The 22,450-nt window shown below is 42.1% G+C and overlaps 1 protein-coding gene across 2 annotated transcripts; it reads left to right on the top strand.

Annotated features, from left to right (window-relative positions):
• Positions 1–2,666: 2,666 nt before the first annotated feature.
• On the top strand, positions 2,667–19,414 carry dop1b (DOP1 leucine zipper like protein B). 2 transcript variants are annotated; one of them, XM_011608937.2, is made up of 38 exons: positions 2,667–2,856; positions 4,544–4,721; positions 4,831–5,012; positions 5,099–5,269; positions 5,872–6,061; positions 6,176–6,274; positions 6,566–6,689; positions 6,773–6,882; positions 7,106–7,217; positions 7,310–7,430; positions 7,515–7,634; positions 7,736–7,844; positions 8,346–8,576; positions 8,668–8,942; positions 9,014–9,417; positions 9,502–9,773; positions 9,959–10,111; positions 10,235–10,335; positions 11,137–11,327; positions 11,424–13,005; positions 13,204–13,303; positions 13,396–13,587; positions 13,674–13,796; positions 13,869–14,003; positions 14,088–14,143; positions 14,227–14,331; positions 14,597–14,663; positions 14,735–14,894; positions 15,890–15,972; positions 16,046–16,155; positions 16,229–16,378; positions 16,931–16,992; positions 17,092–17,220; positions 17,307–17,443; positions 17,520–17,575; positions 17,659–17,802; positions 17,893–18,025; positions 18,376–19,414. In XM_011608937.2, the coding sequence occupies exons 2-38, from the start codon at positions 4,584–4,586 to the stop codon at positions 18,637–18,639; spliced, it is 6,891 nt and encodes a 2,296-aa protein (XP_011607239.2). In that variant the 5' UTR covers positions 2,667–2,856; positions 4,544–4,583; the 3' UTR covers positions 18,640–19,414. The 2 variants fall into 2 exon arrangements, with proteins under 2 accessions (XP_011607239.2, XP_011607245.2); XM_011608943.2 differs by lacking the exon at positions 2,667–2,856 and adding an exon at positions 4,266–4,422.
• The last annotated feature ends 3,036 nt before the right edge of the window (positions 19,415–22,450 follow it).

Below are 22,450 nucleotides of genomic sequence, written 5' to 3'. Positions count from 1 at the left end.
CATCTCCGACCAATGACCAGCAAGGTCAGAGGACAAGAAGAACAGTACAGGTTCTGCACAGAAACTAGGTTTCACCAAGAGAACGCAAAAGAAGAGTTTGTATAATAGAGGAAAGAGAACAATCAGGTGTCAAGTACAACATGAACACAGCGTTCATTTAATGGCAGGTGATAAGACAAGTGAGGACATGCCTCCCCACCCCAACATACACACTCTTACACACACGGACAAAATTGCATGCTGTTCCATCCAAGCCACCTTTGTCCAGTATGTCTGATTAATTAAACACCATATTTTAAGAAGCTCACAGGAAACACATTATAAGTGCTCAAAATCATGAATTATATATCCATATTCATAATAATGGTGTCGTTCATGGGATTGATATAACTTTAACAAAACAGACAGGCATACGGGAAAAACAATCCCCTGGAAGAGTTACAATGACCCCATTGTTCCCCCTCTCTCACTCTCGTCCAGGTTGCTGATTAGAAACAGCAGAAACTGTTGTACGCGTACGGCGGCGAACGCATGACCACACCTCCCGCTTTGTGTCAGGCCACCTTTGACTTGACTGGCTTTAACATAAACACTGAACAGGCCTCACAGGACTATTAAATGACTGTACATGCCCGATTTTCCCTTGTTAATGTGTTTGAGAGGTGATATTTGAAACAAATCCAACAGTTACATAATTGTGATTATACCAGCTAGTTTTGCTTGTGTTGCTACTTTCCAGGCATTATTCTTGAGAATAGAAGTTTACGCCGGTGCATCTTTTAAGGATGTTACGATATTTACAAAGGTAAACAGTGGATTATATTACATAACATTGCCAGTGAAGATTTATCTTGCTTGTCTGCAAAAATCGATGAGACAGGAACTTTTTTTTCTGCTTATATATTATCTTTGGTTTAGTTTAAATAGAGACAAATTCTATTTGTGGCACCTTTAAGGGTTGCATTGCCAATGGGGGATTTAGCATAAATTAGCATTCGATTATATTCTTCAAAAAAAAAAAAAGTTCAAAAGAGGAACCGGAAATGAGTCGCAATCTAAGAGGAATCCAAAATAATAAAATGGCCACTTTTTCACAAATGCTGGTGGATTTCCAAAAGGATTTTTGCCAGATAAAGATCAAGAATAAAAATCATTTCGAACTAGCACAAAGTCCTTCCAAACTGTAATAAAACTGCAATGTGTTTTAGACTTAAACCAGCTGGTACTTTTCAAAACTGCTGTGCATCACCCTGCCATTAAGATAAGGCTTTTCTATTATTAGACATATTTTCCAACAGTAAATAATGTATTAAGTCATTGGGTCTATTAATAGATGTTAAGTTCCAGTAGTGGACTTATGTTCTCTGTTGTCTAGTTAACTGCAAAAGACAAACTAGATATAAATGCATAAATAAGCTTGAGGTAATCAGTATCCTAGAGGCTCTTCATCTTTTGCATATCCAAAACATATAACAATGTACACCAAAGGATTTAGAGCCAGTGTATTCGCTGATTATTTGATGTCTCCTCACTTGACCTGACCTGACCTGACCTGACCTGACCCGACCCCTCACTTAACCTGCACTTCCTTTTATTCCAGCATCATTCTTTGTTTCATTAAATGATAGTATTGCTATATTATTCTGAAACATTGACCTCAGGTTGGATGCATTGTTGCATTTCATTCAAATATTTAAGATGTTCTAGCTGAAGTACAGAATGGATTGGTGTTGTATATTACATAATTATATGTTGCTTTATGATGACTATCCAAAAACACAGATCATGTATGCTTATGCACGTAGAAAAATTAAAGTCATATTTTAAACGTGATTTTTTTGCCCTCACAGACCAAATGGTCAAGCGAACCTGTGACAAGATGCTTCTTTAGTTTGTGCAGGAGCGCCACTTAAAGGTGCACAAGTGCGACGCAAGTGCTCGCTCACATTTTTAACAGAACTGTGTTGTAATTACACACACACACACACACACACACACACACACACACACACACACACACACACCTGAACACAGATAATTTACTTTCATTTATCACTTCACATTATGACAATAATAACAGTGTCATACCAGTATTTTTTTATTTTTTTCATGATAAATACAGGTCTTAATGTGGAAGGATGAACGTCCATCCATCCATCCATCCATCCATCCATCCATCCATCATCCATCCATCCATCCATCCATCCACCCGTGCATCTCTAGAGAAGGATAATGTGGACCAGTCCATTATGAACTGTAGAATGAAATCGTATTTTCAAAGCACTGTCATACCAAATATCACGCCAAACTCACTTGTGAATTCCACTAAGTGCAGCCTCAGCTAACCGCTGGATGACTTTAAACCACTCTCATACGCTGGACTTGCAACATTGTGGAGTGAAGCGAGACCTGTAAACTCGGCGCAGCCTGGACTAAACCAAAGCCTGGGAAGTTATCAACATGTCTGCGTCAAGCTCTCAGTTCTTGACTGTGTTAGGAGGAAACGGGTTTTTTAGTTTCACTGGGCAGGAATTAGGATAAATAACTTGTATATTTACACACAGTCGACGGTTTGAAGGCAAACATTATTTCTTGCCTGGAGGGTCCCCGCCCCACCCCTGCACCAGCGGAAAATGAAGCGTCCCTGTGGCTTCGGCTCCGAATCAGCTGAGTTTGACGATCCCGCCCCCTCCTGGTCCTCCAGGGATGGTCACGGTACTCAAGCCATCCTGAATTAAGTCTTTACTGCTGTCGTTTGAGCAGTGTTATAGAATGAGATAATGCCCGGTGTAAAACAGCCGTCTTCGAGGAGAATTCCATTTTATCAAAAGAACCTTTTGGGCTTTTCCGCAGTTGGTGAGTGACTGATGCACCTGGTAGCTAGCTAATGTTTGCGTTACACGCTGTCTTTTATGGAGCGACACATCCCGCTGTGAAAACACCGTCCACGATAAGGCTATCGGCTCTGTTGCTAGCTAGCTTGCTCAATTTTGGGGGGGGGGTTGGGGTTGAAGTGAGGCCAGGCTGTACGTACACCACCATGACTGATTACTGTCCAACATATGGGCTAATGTTTTGGGGACGGCGGTGATGTGACTGGGCTGTTGCGTAATGCCTTCAGCCGTATTCTCCATCATTGCTGCTGCAGCCATCAGGGAAATATTGTGCCACATTTTGCTGTCACCTTACAGCTACACACTGTCCTCGCTGACAGCATTTAATGTCATGCCGACACACTGCTGACACGGTTTGTTTTTGCTGCTGAACCACCTGGGGTGTGATGAGGAAGTAACAACGTGCACTTGGATCATTTGCATTTATAGCTGTCGCCTCTGCTTTCGTGTTAAATTTACTTGTAGGGCGTTTTACATTTTGGATTTTTTTTTTATAAATAGCCTATGTTTATTTAGGCTTTATTTATTGTGCCACTCATTGAATATGTGTTATTCGCATAATTGTTTCTTCCAGTGAAAAAGAAACAGACACATTCTATTCAGTTTCATCAAAGTGCTATTCTTGTTCCAGTGAGCAGGTTCAAATCATCAACAATGCAATATGGGACCAACAGCTGCTGTGTTATTAAGAAACTGTTAAAAGTTGCTTAAATTGCTACTTTAAAGAACATCTACTTATTAGGCTGATTGTTGCAACACAATATTGTCTTGCAAGTTATTGGCACTGATTTTTTTTTTCTATTCTGTATGTGGTTCATGTCTGAAGAGTATAATAAGTAGAACTGAGTTGTGATCCTATTAGAATTGTCATTTCAAGAAAACATTTTGCCAGGTTCACCGACAAAGGTTACAGCAGAGCCATGTCCGATATAGAAAAACTAAAATTAAATACAAATTTTCCATATTCATATTTTCAAAATAAGTTTTTACTACAATTTAAATAGTTTTTCCCAATGGTCTGATCTGTTGTGACTTAAGCTTCCCTCGGCACGTGTTGCTGCATGATGATAAAGCCTGAGCTGAGAGCTCAGGCTGTCCAGATGTCTGTCCTCTCCTAATCCTCCACTCAACTCCCCCACCCATCTCTTAGTTTAGTTTATTCAAATGTACTGCATTCAAACAAGTGAACAAACACCGCTGCTTTTTCTCCATGGTAACTGTAGTTACCAGTTCCAGTACACAGAGGAAGTATCTGCTTCTGCACTTCCCCTCTGATCTTTCAGTAGTCGTTTAACTTTGATTCAGACTACATAAAGCTGTCGCTGCAAAACACAAAAGTCAACGTTAGGCAGTTAAATGTAACCTTTGAGCTCTGAATTAATTCCTCAGAGGAAAAAAAACAAACCAGAGGCAAAAGATTTCTCTGTTGGGCTGCACATAGTGTATAATTTGTTTTTCTTCCGAGACTAAAATTGACCTAAGTTGTCCCACTCAACGAAACAACAACAGGGGCTTGTTGGAATATTAGGTAATTTTATTAGCTGTCTCTGCCGGGGTAAACACACAGAGCCATTCATACAAGTGATGCAGGACGGACACCTCCTGTGAGCTTCTTTTTTCTAAACTTTTCTTGTTTTGTTTTTTTCCAGGAGTATTATTCTGAGCATGTGTGTATCATTTTAACGTGCCATGGATCCTGAAGAGTTAGAACTGCAGAATGACTACCGGTACCGCCACTATGAGGGGGTCATCGAGAAGGCGCTGCGCAACTTTGAGTCTTCCAGCGAGTGGGCAGATCTTATCTCCTCCCTGGGTAAACTCAATAAGGTACATTTATCATATCTTTCCTCTTTTTTCGCTGTTATTTTGTGAGCACATTTAAAGAAACATGTGTCTTGCTTTAAAAGCACCAGTTTGACCCCAATCTTTCTTTTAGGCTCTGCAGAGTAACCTCCGCTACTCTCTCCTGCCTAAGCGGCTGATCATCGGGAAACGCCTCGCCCAGTGTCTGCACCCAGCTCTGCCCAGCGGAGTTCACCTCAAGGCTCTCGAGACCTATGAGGTCATTTTTAAAATCATCGGCACCAAATGGCTGGCAAAAGATCTGTTTATTTACAGGTAAAGCCGACTGCTCCGAGATGAGAGCGTGGTGATGATTTGTACTGTACATTTTTGGTAAAAGTTAGTGTTTTTCTTGTTTTCAGCTCAGGATTGTTCCCACTCTTGGGGCATGCATCCATGGCAGTGAAGCCTGTGCTGCTGAAACTTTACGAGCGTTACTATCTCCCACTGCAGAAGGCTTTACTGCCCAGCCTTCAGGCCTTCATCACTGGACTACTACCAGGCCTGGAGGAAGGACTAGAGGTCTATGACAGGTACACGCTGTGTTAAATAGACCAAATACATCATCAGATGAGCAAAACTAAAGTCAAAAAATTCAGAATCCATCTGACTGTATGGAATTCTAACTGCAATCTACGTTTGGTTCCTTATAAATTATTAATTCCATCGATTATATCTCTCTATATGTAATATATAGATATGTTATTGTCTTCAAATTTAGACCATCCAATATTATAGCGACACCCACAAACTAAATGCTGATGCTAGGGAAGAGTTTTTTCTTAAACAATTGTTAGTTACAAATATTGAACTTGTCATCGGGTTTCCCCTGATGGCTTCTTTCTTATCTACAACTTTATCTCAGTATTTTATCCCCTGATACTTGCACACATGACCAATTCCAGACTTAGAAGAAGAAAAAGGGCAGCCAGGCTAAAAAGTCATTTGGCCAAACCTTTTGTCTTCCATTTTCCTCCCCCTATTTCTGCGTTCTCTGTTGTCCACGTTTGTCCGGTCGTCTACAGCACCATCCTTCAAGTAAACAGCATAGTTTGTGCTCTCCGTTCATTGAATGGAAACATGGCTGTCGATCGTGAAATACATAAGATCTGTCTCTGTTTTGTCTTCTTTTCAGGACGGATGCTTTGTTGCTCAAGTTGTCCCTCGTGATGGGTCAGCAGGTGTTCTATGGCGCCCTGTGGGGGAGTGTCCTGGTCAGTCCATTGGTCCGACTGCCTGCATCCGTCTTTATAGTCACACATTTTGACCGCATGGTGTCTCTACGTCAGCAAACACACATGCTTGGCCACGATCCCAGACTTGTGGTGAGTTTCTGCTTTTGGACCTTTTGGACTCTCTGTAATGGTGTTTTTGGCACCATAATTTACTTATTCGTGTTTCATTTTCTCATGAGCTGTTTGGCTCCTTCTTATCCTCAGGTGAAGTCCCTTTGTCTTTCACTGCAAGATTCAAATGTTCTCGTGCAAAGAAACATGCTCGAGGTCCTGCTCTACTTCTTCCCCTTTGCTGAACTGCTGGTAAACACACACCTAGAAAGTCTCACTTCCCATATTTAACAACTGCATGTTTTCAGCTAAGCTTGTGAGAAGAATATGGTGCTCCACGGGACGGAATAAGTTAAAGTCAAAGCAGGAACTGACTTGGCTATTTTAATATGCATTGCCTGATTTGTCACTATTGTAGTCGGCTAATCTTTGTTTAATCTGAGAAACCATTCTGTTACTGCTGGACATATTGTATTGCATGTATCATTTGAGACATTTCCTGAGCTGTTTTTCTACTAAAGAACTTGATTGTTGTTGGTTTAGGACCCTTTGGACCCCAGTATTGCCATCAGTACCAATGACCTGGTCACAGTTATGTCTGCAGCGTCTCTTACTCTGCTTCGCAGAGACATGTCATTAAATAGACGCTTCTACGCCTGGCTCCTAGGTGCAGATCATTACAGTACAGCTCCACATTTCATTACAGTAATTTGCTTCATGCAAAGAAATCATTTGTTTGTGTGTTTCCAGGTACAGGCATAAAAGGAGAAATGGTGGCACCACATTCTACACTCTCCACCACCTTAGAGGAACATACAGCCTTCTATTTCAACACCTACTCTAGGGATTATCTTGTGAAGGTATGCGGCTTGTTTTATCAGATTCAGAATTTTATCAAACCTAAAATGAGCAAAAATCTGATAAACTGGACTTTTATATCCACTTAATGTGACATAACAAAACTGTTCACAAAACACTTCTTAACTTTTAAACAACAGCTAAGAAACTGTTACACTGCTACGTAACTAAGTATGTAGTGGAAAAAAATAAGAGTGTGTGATTGCTTCATTTCTGTGACTTCAGGCACTGATTAACATACTGAGTCAGAAGGATGTGGAGAGCGACCCTGAGAATGTGTCTGGATACCTCAGACCCTTTCGCCTCATCATGAGTCTGCTGGATAAACCAGATATAGGTACATACTGTAGCAATATGCAGCTTGTCCAGAGGAGGAATCATTTCAGTATTGTTGATTTCTATAAATGTCCCTGTCTGGCTTCTGCTCAGGTGCAGTCGTCATGAGCAGCGTCTTGCTGGAGGTGGTCAGAGCTTTCTACAAATACTGTCGAGAGATGCTGGGGGAACAGGTTATCATCAGCTCAGGCCTGTCTGGCAACCAACTGGCAATGTAAGACTTTTGAGTTGGAGGGGAGAGCAAAGATGTGCACTGTTTAATGCTAAAACTGAAGCATGTTTTTCTTTCCCTAAATAGTAAGATAAAGGACAATAAAAATGCCTCAGAGATTATAAAGACAGTCAACATGCTTGTCAGCTCCATGAACAGCGAGTACCTGTGGGAGTATATGACCCGACGTTTCTGCACGTCTCTCAGGTGGGCAGGACGACAGACCTCATTGTCTGATGTTACCTTTAAGAGAATCTGAGTCCAGCCGTAAACAGTCACTGTTGTGAATTCTTTGTCTCTCTATAAAGTAACAAAGATGACCCACCGACACCTCCTCGCCCAGACCGCTGTCACCAGGCTCCATCTGTGACCGAGATGTCCAATCTCATCATATTCCTTCTTGATGTTCTTCCACTGGTAAACAACAGTTCATGGTTCATAAAAGCTGGGATTCTAAGAATTCTGAAATTTTTTTATGCAATTTGTTATGAGATTTTATGTTATACAACTAAATCCTACAAATGGGGAAATAAACCCATAAAAGGAAACAAACTGCTGTCATGTCACTTTTTTGTTTAGTATATTGAATAAAACAAATATTGACAAGCCTTAAGCACAAGTTGAGCAAAGTCCAACTCTCTTTGTACTTCTATCTTTGTGAGGACTTTCATTGCTTACACCCACTTTCATTTCATTTCACCCGGCGCCTAACCCTAACCATCACCTGCTCAACCTTAAAACCACATCTTAACCCTCACGCAGCCCTTTCAATTTGTGAGGACCAGTCAGTCGTCACTTCCTAAAAATGTTCTTAATTTGGTCGTAGAATGAGTATCTTGTATGTATAGGCAATATGTAGCAAGTACAAGAACACGCCCCAGAGGTTTCTTTGGTCAAACTAATTCTTTTTTGCCACAGGAGCTCTATGCTGATATCCAGTCCTTGTTCCTCCCTGAGATGCTGAGCACCATGTTGAAGGCTCTCTACAGCCACATGGACACTGTCAGTCTAGAAGATGTCACTCAAAGTCTGCGTGCCTGCTTCAAAGTCTTGAGTAAGATCCAAATGCCTGTGGCATATATGGATGTTGATGCAATGACACAATTGGAGGACACGCAATTACCAGAGGAGGAAAGCAAAAAGACACAGGTTTGGCCTTTACCCTCTATGCAAGTATAACGTCTTTTTCAGTTATTGTTTTAATGTTTAACTTTGCAAACTCATTGATTATACTCTATAGAACATGGCCAATGGTCAGATTCATGGTCCTGACGAAGGAGGGATAAACAGAGATGAGAGAGAGCCACTGAATGACCTTAACCCGACTCTAAGATCTGAAGACAGTGGATTGGGAATCAGTGCTTCTCCGTCAGAGCAGCATCTCTCACCAGGGAAGGGCTTAACAGCTGAGGAAAAAGAAATTAATGAGGAAGGCGAGACAATGTGGAGGAGAGGAGGCAGTGTAGAGAGCCTGAGCCAGAGTTTGCAGGACATCTTGGCCTTCATAGCCACAAGGTAACCAACAGAGACATATATTCGTCTGGAACTTAATGTTAATGTGAAAAAAATTGTTTACTGCTTTTCAGATACCTGTTGGTGCAAGTAGAAGATGTGAGCGCACCAGAAGAACTACCACAGTCTGACATAACCACCCCCATTGTTGAGCAGAAGACTCGAACGGCAAGCATTGGTGGACGGGAAATTAAAGACAAACTGACAGAACTTTTCACCCCTAACAAATATAAATCCAGCCCAAAGTCTGAGAGTCTCTCCACAGAAGCCCCCATAGAGTCCATAAAGGACCAAGAAAGCTCAGAGAGCCTGGAATGGGCAGTGGGCTACATGCCCAGAGGAAGATCAGAAATCTCCGAGGCCTGTCGACAAGCCTTTACAGCCACTTGTCACCTGCTGTTGGAGGGCACCACCTTCCCTGTTTACCTAACTGAAGAGGAGACTTGGGAGCTCTACACAGCTATGTTTGATCACACAGGTCAGTCTGTTAACAGAACATTTATGAGTAAACTGCCTTTAGCTCCTTTAACTTAGAAGAAGTTGTGATATTTGTACTCTACAGGCAGCAACACACACAGCCTGCCAATGTGGTTGAGGACTTTGATGATGTTGTGCAGCCTGTCCAGGGACTACAACATCCAGCACACTGCAGTGGCCTCCTTATTGGAACTTATCAATCACTCACAGTCCTTAGCACTTGTCATCCAGGACAAGCATAGACGCTACCACACAACTGACACCAACCCATTGGTCGGGAGGCTCCAGATGATCACCGTGCCACCCATCTATCCCGCCGTGCTTCGTGCTATAGAGGAGCGCACAGATTTCTATCAGGTGTGCCAGTAGAGAGTTTGTTTTTTTTAATTGATGTTAAATTAATTAGGCATATTGCCTTTTTATGGCTGTAATGCGGTTTGAGGCTATTTCAGTCATTTGTCATGCTCTCAATATCTATACAAACATCAGCTTGAGGATCTAGTTGCAGAAGACTAATTTTACATTCTTCTGCAATAAAACAGAGGGTTTCTCTCGTACTGTGGAACCAACTAGACACAGAACGTCGCGAGCAGCACATTTCTTGCGTGGAGCTTTTCTACAGGCTTCACTGTTTGGCCCCGTCGTCATCCATCTGTGAAGACATCATCTGTCAGGCGCTGTTACACAAAGACAAGGTGAAGTACTGTTTGTTCACATCTTTAACACACACATCACCTCTTTAAGTCAAACATATAAACAGGAAATATCACAGCTTTAGGAGAAAAGTCAAAGGTGTGTCTTTTGTTTGTCTGCCCCAGGGAGTGCGGCTGGAGGCACTGCACCGTTTCACAGTTTTATGGCACCTGACCAGGGAGATTCAGAACAACAGAACTGTGTCCCTCGATCGTTCTTTTGACCGGTTAGTAAACAGTGGTCTCCGTTGGAGGGGGCTGTTATCTATCTGTGGGTGTTTCTTTGTCTACATGTGAAAATAGTATATTATTTCCTTCATTGCTCCACCAAAGGCGGATGAACCTGCTCCACAAGGAAATGTTAATTTCAGGGATAGAGTCGAAAAGGTTGACAAAGAAAGATTCAACAAATCTACGCAAACAAAAAAACCTTGCAAGAGTTGGTCGGGGTTGTCACGAGGGGAGAGTATTACAAGAAAAACAGTTCAAGTTTTTCCACTTAAATTATAAACTCATAGAAACCATAGCTTAAATTTGCAGATTGTAATATTAAGCATGCTGAGCTTATACCATTTAAATTATTTATATGCTAATAGGCAGTATAATAAAAAAAGAACTTTGGTGATAGATTATCCTGAAATGACGTATAGGCAACAACCTGTGTTTCTACAACAGAAGCAAAGATTCATCAAGAGTTTGTTCGGATGTGTATCTGCTACTCTACCCTCAGGAGTAGCCACAATAATTTGACTGTCTCCGTATAACCCTTGTTAAAATTAGCCTACACAATGACTAGCGATCATGCCGATGTCTAGGGTGAACAGACGTCCCCCTTCACCCGAACATGTCCTCTTTTCAAGACCTAAAAATCTGTCCGGCTGAAATTTAAACCCCACAAACCCCACAAACCCCCCCCCACGGTTTGTTGACTATTGGAAAAAATCGTCTTTTGGTTAATCCTCAAAAAACATAATCGTTATTTGCTGCCCTGTCCACGAGTAAAGCCATACATTTTCTGGGTATTTCAGGACTCTGTGTGTGGTGGTGAACAGTCTGAGCTGTACAGACGGCTCAATAAGCACAGCAGCTCAGCGATGGCTGATCCGGGCACTTTCCCTTAATGACGTGATTCGCATTCTGGAACCTATTTTGCTGCTGCTACTCCACCCCTCCACTCAGCGCTGCTCCATTCAGAGCATCAAACAAAATGTCACAGCTGGTAATGATATTTCTTCACAAACTGCATTATTGTTGAAATTACAATTTTATTCCGATTAGTTTCTTTTTTAATTTTGCTTTTGTTTGTTTCTTGAAGGTGCTTTGAAAATTCTAAGCAACAGAAGTCGGAGCTCGACCAGAACATCTGGGATACCAGCAGACTCCGTGGCAACAGAGATCACCAGCCTAAATTTTATGAATATTGTGGACCGGGAAACACTGTGGACTGAATTAGATAATGGTCCAGTATTCATCAAAGAAGCTGACTCTTTGGTGGCGTCTAGGAGTGAGAGTGAACAAACAGAGGAGGAAGATGGAGAGGATGAGGAAGAAGAGGCGGAGGAGAGTGAACACACCGAGTCGGCTGACACCAGTGGTGCTCACGTGTCTACTGAAGACTCCAGCTCAGGATCTGCTCTGTACCCCAACCCCGAAGATGGATGCCTGGTCAACGGCCTGCAGAGGGTGGAGTCTGAACACACACAGGCATCTGACTCGCTGTCGAGCGATGAGGAAGACTTGGAGCTGGAGGCCTTGGCCAAGTCTCGCCTGCTGAAAGAGGAGCGTGAGAAAAGAGAGGCCATTGACTCCCTATTCCGACACATGCTGCTGTATCCTGTGCCTGGCGGCTGGTGCCATCTCCTTCAAGGCTTGGCGCTGCTGAACAGTCTGTTGAGGAGTGGCGTTGAGGGCGCTCTGGTGGATGCGCTGTGCACCACCTCTCTTGACACAAGTTCAGCAGCACATTTAAACCTGGTCTTTAACCTCTTACAGCGCCACCAACAGGTGCAGGATGGTCATGGTTTCTATGGGTCTCTGCTCTCTCCATCTTCCTCTTCATCTGTGGCCCCATCCCTGCTCATTGAGCTGCTAATATCCCTGTGTCTGCGATTCATGCGCTCTCATTATCCAGTCTATCTGAGCCTGGGTCCACTCGACCAACAGGGCAACAAAGAGGTTCAAGTGAAGAGTGTGGAGGTTCTCACAAGGATAGTAAAACAGCTTTGCTGTATGGCAGAGAAGCACGGACACAATGAGACAACGCTGGAATTGATCCGTAAGCTCCTCTCAGGATGTAAGGTGCAGGAATACACTCTGCTTACTCTCTCTGCATCCATGTATGTCAGCCAGAGGGGTGCAGAAAAGGGACAGTCCAAGTGTTTGGAGCTGACAGATGGCGAAGGAGGCCTGTCAGAAGAGAGTCTGGTGAATTTTGGAGTGGGAGGGGGACCAGAACAGTACCCCTTACAAATGCAGTTGCTGAAACTCATCCAGGACCTCATAGTCTTGGAGTATCACATTTTGCCTGGTGGGGCTGTTTCTGCATCGGCACCGGCCGGATCATCTGGAGAGCCTCGTGATCATCTAGCTCCCAGCACTCCACTGGCTCGCGAATGGCAAACTGCAGTTCTTTTTCAGCAGTCCATTAATGCAGCCCAGTATGTCCAAAGTCACCCCATCATAGCCCAAGGAATGTTTGTGTCTGCTGCAGCCAGGGCTCTGCAGCCACAGTATGGCTACGCCATGCACCCCCACTGGGTATCGCTGCTGTGTGCCTGTCTGCCGTACTTGGGGCGCTCCTTAAGCATCATTGTAGCTCCTCTCATCAATCAGATATGCAGGAACTTAGACGAGCTGGTCAAGCTTTGTGAGCACGATGGAGGAAAGCTGAGTCACAGGTATTCTTGCATACAGTTGTATCACGTATCAAAACTAATAATATAATTGTATCAAGTTTGAAAACCTAGAACTCTTATAGAATTGCAGTAAGTCTTGGTAGAGTTCAGGGACAGTTTTTTTTAGATTTTAAATCAAGAAATAAAGTGAAGTCAAGTTTGTGTTTTTATATTAAAGATTGTATTTCTTCTTTTAATCAGTCTGAGTGGGAAGAGGGAAAACATTGCCCCCGACTACCCTCTGACTCTGCTTGAAGGCCTGACCACCATTACACACTACTGTTTACTGGACAATAAGAGGGTGAGGAATGAAACAGACTTGCTCTCTTAAGCACTCTGGCATGTCACTTAGTTAGATCATATAATAAATGAGTCTTTCTTCTTTCCTTGTAGCCCCCGCCTGCCTATGATCCTGGGAATATTCGGAATGCACGGAGTGCTGTAATTGATGCTTTACCAAACATGCTGAGTAGCATGGGATTGATTTGGGGAGTTGTCATGAGGGAAGAGCTCCATAAGCGTGCATCTGAGTCTGTCCAGAACAGCAGACACTCCTCCACTTCTGTCTACTTTAAGAGCACCAAGGTGTTTGTTAGATACACACAAATGTATGGCTCCACTCATTAATTCTTTTAAATATATACCTCAGTATTTGTTGTTGTAATATTTAGGTCTTACGGCAGCGGATACTGGCATTCCTCCTTCCTCTAACTAGACAGTACGGGGTTCAGCTCATGGCTTCACTGGGAGACGTGTGGAGCAGAAGAAAAAGCAAAAGGAGACTTAAAAACAAAGTAAAATAGCTGCAAAATAGCCCCATTTCTCTCTGAGCTGTTGTTGATGATCACTTGTGTTGTGATCTGTAGGTTTTACCTGATCCAAGCCAATCACATCTCATCATTGTGGATCTGGTGAAATCTTTGGAAACTTTGCACACAAGCACCATTTTACAACTGGTTAAGGAAGTGGTGAAAAAACCTAATCAGATCAAAGGGGAACAGGTGTGTCATTTCTTGTAATTCATTGTGTCCTGCTTTAATTCTATTTCTCCTAACAAATGTCTTCTTTTCATATTTCATGTGTAGAAGTCATGCCTGGTGGACATCCCCATGCTACACTTTATCTATGCATATATTCAAAGGTACGGTAATGGGGCGCATGTCATTTAGGGCACTGTGTGAAATTGAAAGACCATTGTGAAATCATTTTCTTTTCTGTGTGTAGCATTCCAGCACAGGCTGTCCAGGAAAACATTGCTAGTCTCCTCAGTCTGTTACGGGAATCTGTTCAACTCAACTTGGCCCCACCCGGACACTTCTTACTGCTGGGGTCAGTGTTTACAGTTGAAGTGTAATCTTAAATATGACGATGGCATAGACATCTGGCAGGAGAGATTACGACTAACGGGTTTGAAGATTTCTTGTCTGTATATCCAGGACATTTCTGTATGCTTGGAGAGTCAGATTAAAACGCGTGTTTGTAATGTCACAGTATTTACAGACAGTAACAAAGAATCAACAACTATGTCATTAAAGAAGAAAAACACCTGTATTTATCATTTTTGGTATTGATTAAGATTTTCTGTTGTTGGCAGAATTCTCAATGATGTCGTCAATAGGCTCCCCAACCTCGAGAATAAGAAGGACACAAAAGATCTGCAGGCACGTTGCAGTCCTGCAGCTTATGCTGAGATTGTGAGATACCGTGGTTACACTTGCTGATTTTTGTGCAGGAAGTGACTCAGCGCGTCCTGGAGACGGTTGGAGGGATCGCAGGCTCGTCTCTGGAACAGACCAGCTGGCTGAGCCGCAGCCTGGAGGTCAAAGTCCAGCCGCAGGTGCATCTTGAAGCAGAAGAGCCTGATGACGCAGATGTGGATGGAGACCACGATGGTAACTTTATATTTCAATGACCGCCAGTCGTTACCTCATCTGCATTTTCCTTACATCAGTATATGGAAGGCACAATTTAGTCTGGTTCCCATCCAACTTGGTAGAATATTGACTAGTAAGTAAGTAAGTAAGTGTTTTAAAGCCCTTAATTGTGTGGTTTTTTTCAAGGCTGTTGCTGCAAATATGAATTACCACATTTCCCGATTACATTAAAATTACGGTTGGAGGTAAGTAAAACGTGTGAGGGTGAAGTTTTGATCGCCCGCGCTGTTCGTTCACTAGACAGATCAACCACGCAAACAACAGGAGTTCCTTGCAAGGGAGAGTCAAGCAGCAGTTCAAGCTTCCTCTGTCAACTCTGCTCCTCTGCTGCTCGCTCACCTCTTTTATTGGTGCAAACAGAATGTGTCCAAACAGGACCTCATATCTTATTGCCTTCTGACATCTCCACCCATCTTAACGAGCTTCTCTAATCTTGACCAACAGGATACATCTGGGTGCTGGGCTTGGTTAGAAGCAGCTTCAGCACTTTGCATTATTGCCCCTGTCTAGTTTTGTAGCACTCAAAACATTCTCATGATCTTCTTCTCCTGTCAACATTCCTCAAATACTCCAAATCTACATACCATAGCATTTAAAGATAATACTAATAACAACAATGACAATAATTCTTCTCACAAACGCAGTCTTACATGAATGAAGGTTTTACAGGTTAGAGTATGCTCCCTCCACTGAGTGTGTCGCATATTATGTAAATGTCCTTATTATTTGATGGGGACTATATACTTAGGGAAAAGAACATATAAACTATAGGAACTTCTGTGGACCTTGAGATAGCAGTGATGAGTCTCTCTTGAGAGGAATATTAGAACTTACAGTTCAGTAAACACTGATTCCATGATTTTCCAACGATTTTAACGCTTTATGAGCACCTTTTACTCATGTATGTTCTGTTGCACTGCTTTACTTTTGAACTTGTCTTTTTTTTTAATCAGAGCCGATTGCTCAGGCCAGCACGATGGTTTCCTCTTCAGCACCGTCAATTTACAGCGTACAGGCTCTGATACTTCTGGCTGAGGTAGATTTTTAAATATATTAGAATCACTTAATCTTGGAATTTGCTGTTTGTGACACGTCTCATCTCTGCACAGATCTTGGCTCCTCTTCTGGACATGGTCTACCGTAGTGATGAGAAGGATAAGGCCGTTCCTCTCATTTCTCGTCTCATGTACTATGTTTTCCCTTACCTTAAGAACCACAGGTAACCAGTATGGCCTGTTTTAAAATCAACCGTCTGTTCATACTCCTCTGACCTGCACTTTCCTCTCATCTAGTGCCTACAACATGCCCAGCTTTGAAGCAGGAGCTCAGCTGCTGAGCAGTCTGAGTGGGTATGCGTATACCAAAAGGGCCTGGAGGAAAGAGGTCTTTGAGCTCTTCATGGACCCCCTCTTCTTCACCATGGATGCCTCCTGTGCTCCCAAGTTAGTGTGTTTATTAGATAGATATTGTTTAAGTGCAACCCACTGACAAATACTGTGCACTACAACTAGTCAAAGTTTGAATTGTGAGGTCACTAATCTCTTTTTCTTAAACAGTGTTCTATTCATAGATTGATAAGCAAATGTGTGTCAAAGATCGCTCATTTTTCAGGTCAAAAGCATGATTTGAGGTTTCATAGGCTCTAATAACTGGGTGGGAAATGAAAGTTAGAAAGATGTGTTTTATTCTCTGTAATTAGCAATGTTTTCATACCTCAGCCTCCCGTCTCTTTGCCTTTACTTGGTGGAAGCAGAATTTACGCTTAATTTCCCCATAAATCGTCTGTGAATCTGGAGCTCGTCTCTTATGCACATGGTGTTTTGTGTGGAGCGCATACCTGCAGCCGCTCAGTTCACTAGAGTTGGAGTGTAACTGACCCATTTCAGAGGAAATCTGTGCTGAGAGAATATGACCTACACTGATAACACACGTCTGTACAAAGATCTCTTCTGTGTCTAATGCGCTGGGCTGGCCTGTCATGTTTGCTTTGTCAGATGGAAGGCCATTATTGACCACCTGCTGACTCATGAGAAGACCATGTTTAAAGACCTCATGAGTAAGTGTATTCTCTATTACTGTCATTGAAGCCATAAATAAAAGCAACGTTGACAAAAGGAGTCAAATAGGCTTAAATTTGGCATTTCCTGTGCTTTAGGCATGCAGAGCAGCTCATTGAAACTGTTTGCCAACGTGGACCAAAAACCCATGCTCCTGAAACGTCAGGCATTTGCCATGTTCAGTGGAGAGATGGACCAGTATCATCTTTATCTGCCCCTCATTCAAGGTTGGTGAGCCAGGTTGTGTGTTGTGATCCGGTTCACTCCAGCGGGTCAGACGTCAGTGCTTACGCTTTTCCCTCCCTCCTTTCAGAGCGACTCACTGACACGCTGAGAATGAACCCCAGTGCTGCCGTTTCCGCCCAGATCTTCTTAATGTTTCGTGTTCTCCTGTTGCGGATCTCATCCCACCACCTCACATCTCTTTGGCCAATCATGGTCACAGAGTTGGTATGTTTCCACCCTTAAGTGCCGAACTGACGTTACTCACAGAGCTACAAGGCTGATGGCAAACCTTTCCCCCCAGATTCGAATCTTCACACGTCTAGAGAAAATGTTGCAATCAGAGAAGGACATCTCAAAGTAAGTTGATGATTTTACACAGTTTTTATGAATGCAGCGCTGGCACTCTTTTAAAATGTCTTTTCTTGTGTTTTCACACCAAGACTAGCTAAAGTGGTGCGCGGCGCTCTTGACAGAAGTGGACCGGTGAACTTTACTCAAGCAGACCTGGACATGTACCTGTCAGCCTGCAAGTTTTTGGACACCTCCCTGGCGTTTCCTGCAGAGAAGATTCCTCTGTTTCAAATGTAGGAGGACAAAAGTGCCCTCCTTGAGCAATACATCAGTTACCCTACCTATTTATAATTTTACACCTCAATTTTCTGTTCTCCCTTTAGGTATCGTTGGGCTTTTGTCCCGGAAGTGAATGTGAACCACTACAGCGGGCCAGAGACTGCGCTGATTGAAAGCGAGCAGGATTGTATACCCCATGTAGTAAGAGCACTGGAGGGGATACTGCAGCGATACGGGGTGAGTTGCACACTTAGGAATTTTACTTTTTAAAGCGTGATACAAGTATGTGAATTATGGATCTGTACGGTTCTGTTTGCTTCAGTGCAGCATCTTGTGGAAATACATGTTCTGTCTTGGTGGGCAAAACACTGCACACTGACAGGGGGTCGGCTGTGAAACTTTTTTACAGTAATAGAACAGACAGATTTGGAATGAAGTGTTGTGCATGTGGGTCATTTTCAATGTGGAAGAATCAAAATTTGTGTAGATGGTGCTAATTACTAACTATGGTATTATACAAATGACCACAACATCCACATTACTCACTATTTTGTGTGTCTCATTATGTTGTTGTGTTGTTTTTGCAGACAATGAATGGTCTAAATGAGGAATCTACCACGGAGCATTTGGAGTTCCCCCTCCTCACTCAACGCTCCCTGTCCTCCATTACCCAGCTGTTGCCTTTCCTCCGTACGCTTTGCTGTTCCTTCCAGAGCAACCCCTCTTACAACCACCTCATGTCCCACTCACCAGTTGCAGATTATCCACCAACCAGTTCAGAAAAGGTCCTCAAGAATCTGGAGAAAATCACAGAGGAGGAATTTCTGGACTTGCAGTTCCAGGAGCGCTAGAACTCAAGCGTAGAGTTTCCCAAACTAAATCATCATTTCTGACCTGCAGCTAGATACCTACCAGAGGTGCACCTGTATTGGGGGAAAGTAGAATTATGTTGTGTTATTTTGTGTTATGTTTTACTCATCTGTTCACCAATCTATTTGTGTTCACATGAGATGCTTCAATGCTGAATCTGACTGGGAAAAGCTGAGGCACTTTATTGGATTTATTTTACTGGAGTTTTAGGATTTAAAGGAAAAATAACAGTAATTAATGCCAAACTCCTGTAGATTAAAGGATGACTCTTGTTCTTTTGGCTTTTAGACTAAATCTTCACACAAGAATCGTTAACATAACCTAATATGTATGGGTATATATTGCTAAATATATAACAATTTCTCTTTGACTTGGGGCTAAGCTAAAGCTTCAGTGTGAAGATTTTTTGTGGTGGTTTGTTTTATTGCCTTGTTCTTACTTGTTAACTACAATTACATGTGTAACTAAGAATGTAACATCTCCAGTTCTCAGTTCTAATAGTTTGTTCTCAGTTCCTGGATTTGTCATGTGAACGTGCAAGCTCTTGGAGAAGATTATGTGATTTGTGCACATTCAGAAATGCTGCTGTACCTCACTAAATTATTGCTTGTTATTTATGGTGTTTAAGGGAAGTCTGTTTTTGGTGTTCTCGGGCTTTTACATTTGGCTCTCTAAGTATTTTATTTTGGATTAAACAAATGTTTCCATTTCTGGATTAATTGAAGGTTTATTAAAATAAAACATTCATCTTCCTGTGTTTTTGTTCAGCAGCCTCAGACGTTGGAGGGTTTGCGGTTTTCCTCCCAGATGTTTGATACTCTGCTCTAAACTCTCATCTTTTATGCAAATGTCTTCCATGGTCTCAACATTTCATATTATGTTCAGAGCTGCCAGTTTTCTAATGCTGCTGTGACTTCAGTCTCATGTTCCTGCAGAAGAGGAGTTTAAGCGTTATTCCTCGGAAAGAAATCCCATCGATTGGTCTCAAAGTAGTGTATTTTGCCATAACATACTGTATTTACTATTTTTGCGCAGGTGATTTTAACTTTTGTTTTTTATTTGACAAAAATCACAAATACAAATCGATAGAAAAACCTATATAACTGTGGTTTACACATAAAAACAAACCAAACCTTCCTTTCGAAATCACAGAAGTTAAACACTGTGAAAAGAACAGTGGGGTCATTAAAATAGATATTTTCTCTCTTTAAAAAAAGAAAATAAATAACCAAGCCCTCTATCACCATAATCCGACTTCATGTAAAAGGTATTAAGACCAATCTTCACCCTGGCTCAAAGGTCCCCACCTGTATTCCGAAATGCGTAATTTAAGAGCAATGCGCATGCGCCGTGCGTCACTCCCTGTTTACACGAAGGCGAAACTAGAGAGGGGCAATAATGCAATAATCGAATTGATACCGTTAACTCAAACCTCTACATTCCGGAGGCCTGTTTCAAAGTTTGCACCGTCCTCTTGTAAACCAAAGGCACAAATTCAACGAAATCTCGCCAATTTGGGCTGTTTTCGCGTTCGTGTAAAGGGGTCCTTTTGATTGCTGTTCCTTTTGAACATTTGATTTCTTTGACAGTAGTTTCAGTTTCGGAATTGGGACACGGGTAATTAAGGTATTATAAGGGGTAGTTAAGGTATTTTAATATTTCATCCTAGTTCCTTAGACACTTTAAAGATTAGGAATAGGATCAAACAAGTGTGTGTGCGTGTGTGTTGGGGATGGGGGGGCGGGGTTACACACAAAGTCCCTCTCTAACCACCGACACTGCAACGGTAAGAAAGGAGCTCGTAGCTGCTGCCAACACACTTTTAAAAGGCAAAGAAAGTCCTGAGCTCAAGGCCAAATGGTGCTATTGCAGATACTACTGACAACAAATGGTGCTGTGGCAGATACTACTGACAACAAATGGTGCTGTGGCAGATACTACTGACAACAAATGGTGCTGTGGCAGACACTACTGACAACAAATGGTGCTGTGGCAGATACTACTGACAACAAATGGTGCTGTGGCAGATACTACTGACAACAAATGGTGCTGTGGCAGACACTACTGACAACCACCCACCCCATAAGACCGGCTCTGCCAGTGGCGTTTATTGATATGGGCGGTGTTGGCAAGCGCCCAGGGCGCACCTGAGCATTTTATGCATTGACTCATGGCCCGTTGCCATTATCCCTCAAAATGAGACCTTAGTGTCCTTGGACCACAGTCTTGTCAAGCAAAGTCGTTTATGACTAAATAACCGTGTTTCTATTTGATAGAGAAATCTGGCCGTGTATTGCACAAAGATACAGAAAGTTGCATAACAAGATATAATAGCAGAACAACAGTGACTGCAGGTCGGGAAAGCAGAAAAAATAAATCAACATAAATCTAATAAATAGGGTTAAATTGACGAATCCTTTTGATTAATCCACTCGTAAAATAATCATGGGCACGCAAAAGGGAATAAATATCACTGTTGCTCTCGTATATGTTGCCAATGTATATGACTGACTGACTGACTGACTGAATGACTGAATGAATGAATGACTGACTGAATGAATGAATGAATGAATGAATGAATGAATGAATGAATGAATGAATGAATGAATGAATGAATGAATGAACAGCAAGGACCAGCTGAGTGCAGCTAGTGAGCAACAGGGGGAGAAGTTCTCTGATTGTTTGAGGTTGAGGTGCCTTCTCAGATGCTTTATCATGGGCAGCAGGACACTAGAGATCCTTTTCCCTGTGGCACCTTCTGGAGACGCAGCATCAGTTCTGGAGACTCCAGCAGGCTTAATAAACTGACCGGTAATCAAAAAAGTAATCAGACAAAATCTGGAGACATTTGAATGAGAGATGAGAGGTCACTGAAAAAAAACTGCCCTTCTTCCATCCTGCCCCCTTCATGAGGGATCAGAGAGGCAGCGGAGGTTATTCAGCACCGGTGCCACAAAGAACACTACGACATATTTCTGCCATGTGGTCACTACGTTACAGACCACATCAGTGCAGCAGCCAAATGCTTCGACCTCATTGCACATATTGTGTTGGTCTAGTTCATTTTATGTAAATACAAACATTATTCATTCACCTTTATCATAAAGTTAAAGTGGCAACTTTTGCTGTATTTAGTGTAATTTTGCCTTTTAGTATTTGCTTTATTGTATGTTGTCTTTTTTTTCTCTGCAGTGGGATTTTCTGATGATGATTGCTGTAACAAAATTCAGATTCCTTTATTTGTCCCACATGGAGAAATTTACAGGGCAACAACAGCAAAAACACGCAGAAAAAAAAATGAAATAAGAATAGAAAATATATTTTATAAAGTGTGTGTACGTGTGTGTGTGTTTGTGTGTGTGTGTGTGTGTGTATGTATGTATGTATGTACGTATGTATAATCCAAGATAAATGGATAATCAGCCTTTTGTATAGGGTGAGGCGTATACAATATGCATATCAGAAATTCACTTGCAGGATAATTAGTTCTTGATAAAGATAAATTTATTCGTCATATGCACCGTTATATGCAGTAAAATGCGCAATGACAATTATTTTTTGTACATTCTGCAATTGGGAATAAACGCAGTAACCTAACCACACATCGCAGCACACTAAAAATCTATTAATCTATTTTGTTCGTTTGTTTTTTCTCATGAATTGAGAAAGGGGTTTAACGGGAATCGAGCCAATTCAGGCAAATCTGAATTATTTCCGAAGAAGCTTAAGTTTCATTTTACGCAGAAAAGGACTTGTGAACTGCTGTAGTACATACTTGGACTTCGGTACTTT

The sequence above is a fragment of the Takifugu rubripes genome, chromosome 1, assembly GCF_901000725.2.
Source record: "Takifugu rubripes chromosome 1, fTakRub1.2, whole genome shotgun sequence".
In the NCBI taxonomy this organism is placed as follows: domain Eukaryota; kingdom Metazoa; phylum Chordata; class Actinopteri; order Tetraodontiformes; family Tetraodontidae; genus Takifugu; species Takifugu rubripes.
The sequence above is the reverse complement of the archived record's forward strand: the minus strand, read 5'-3'. Positions and strand labels throughout refer to the sequence as shown.

Excerpts from the sequence above, each read along its gene's own strand:
- dop1b (XM_011608937.2), top strand. The coding sequence starts at position 4,584 with ATGGATCCTGAAGAGTTAGAACTGCAGAATGACTACCGGTACCGCCAC. Across the intron at positions 16,156-16,228 it reads CCTTACCTTAAGAACCACAG|TGCCTACAACATGCCCAGCT; the intron begins GTAACCAGTATG and ends CCTCTCATCTAG. Across the intron at positions 17,444-17,519 it reads CAATCATGGTCACAGAGTTG|ATTCGAATCTTCACACGTCT; the intron begins GTATGTTTCCAC and ends CTTTCCCCCCAG.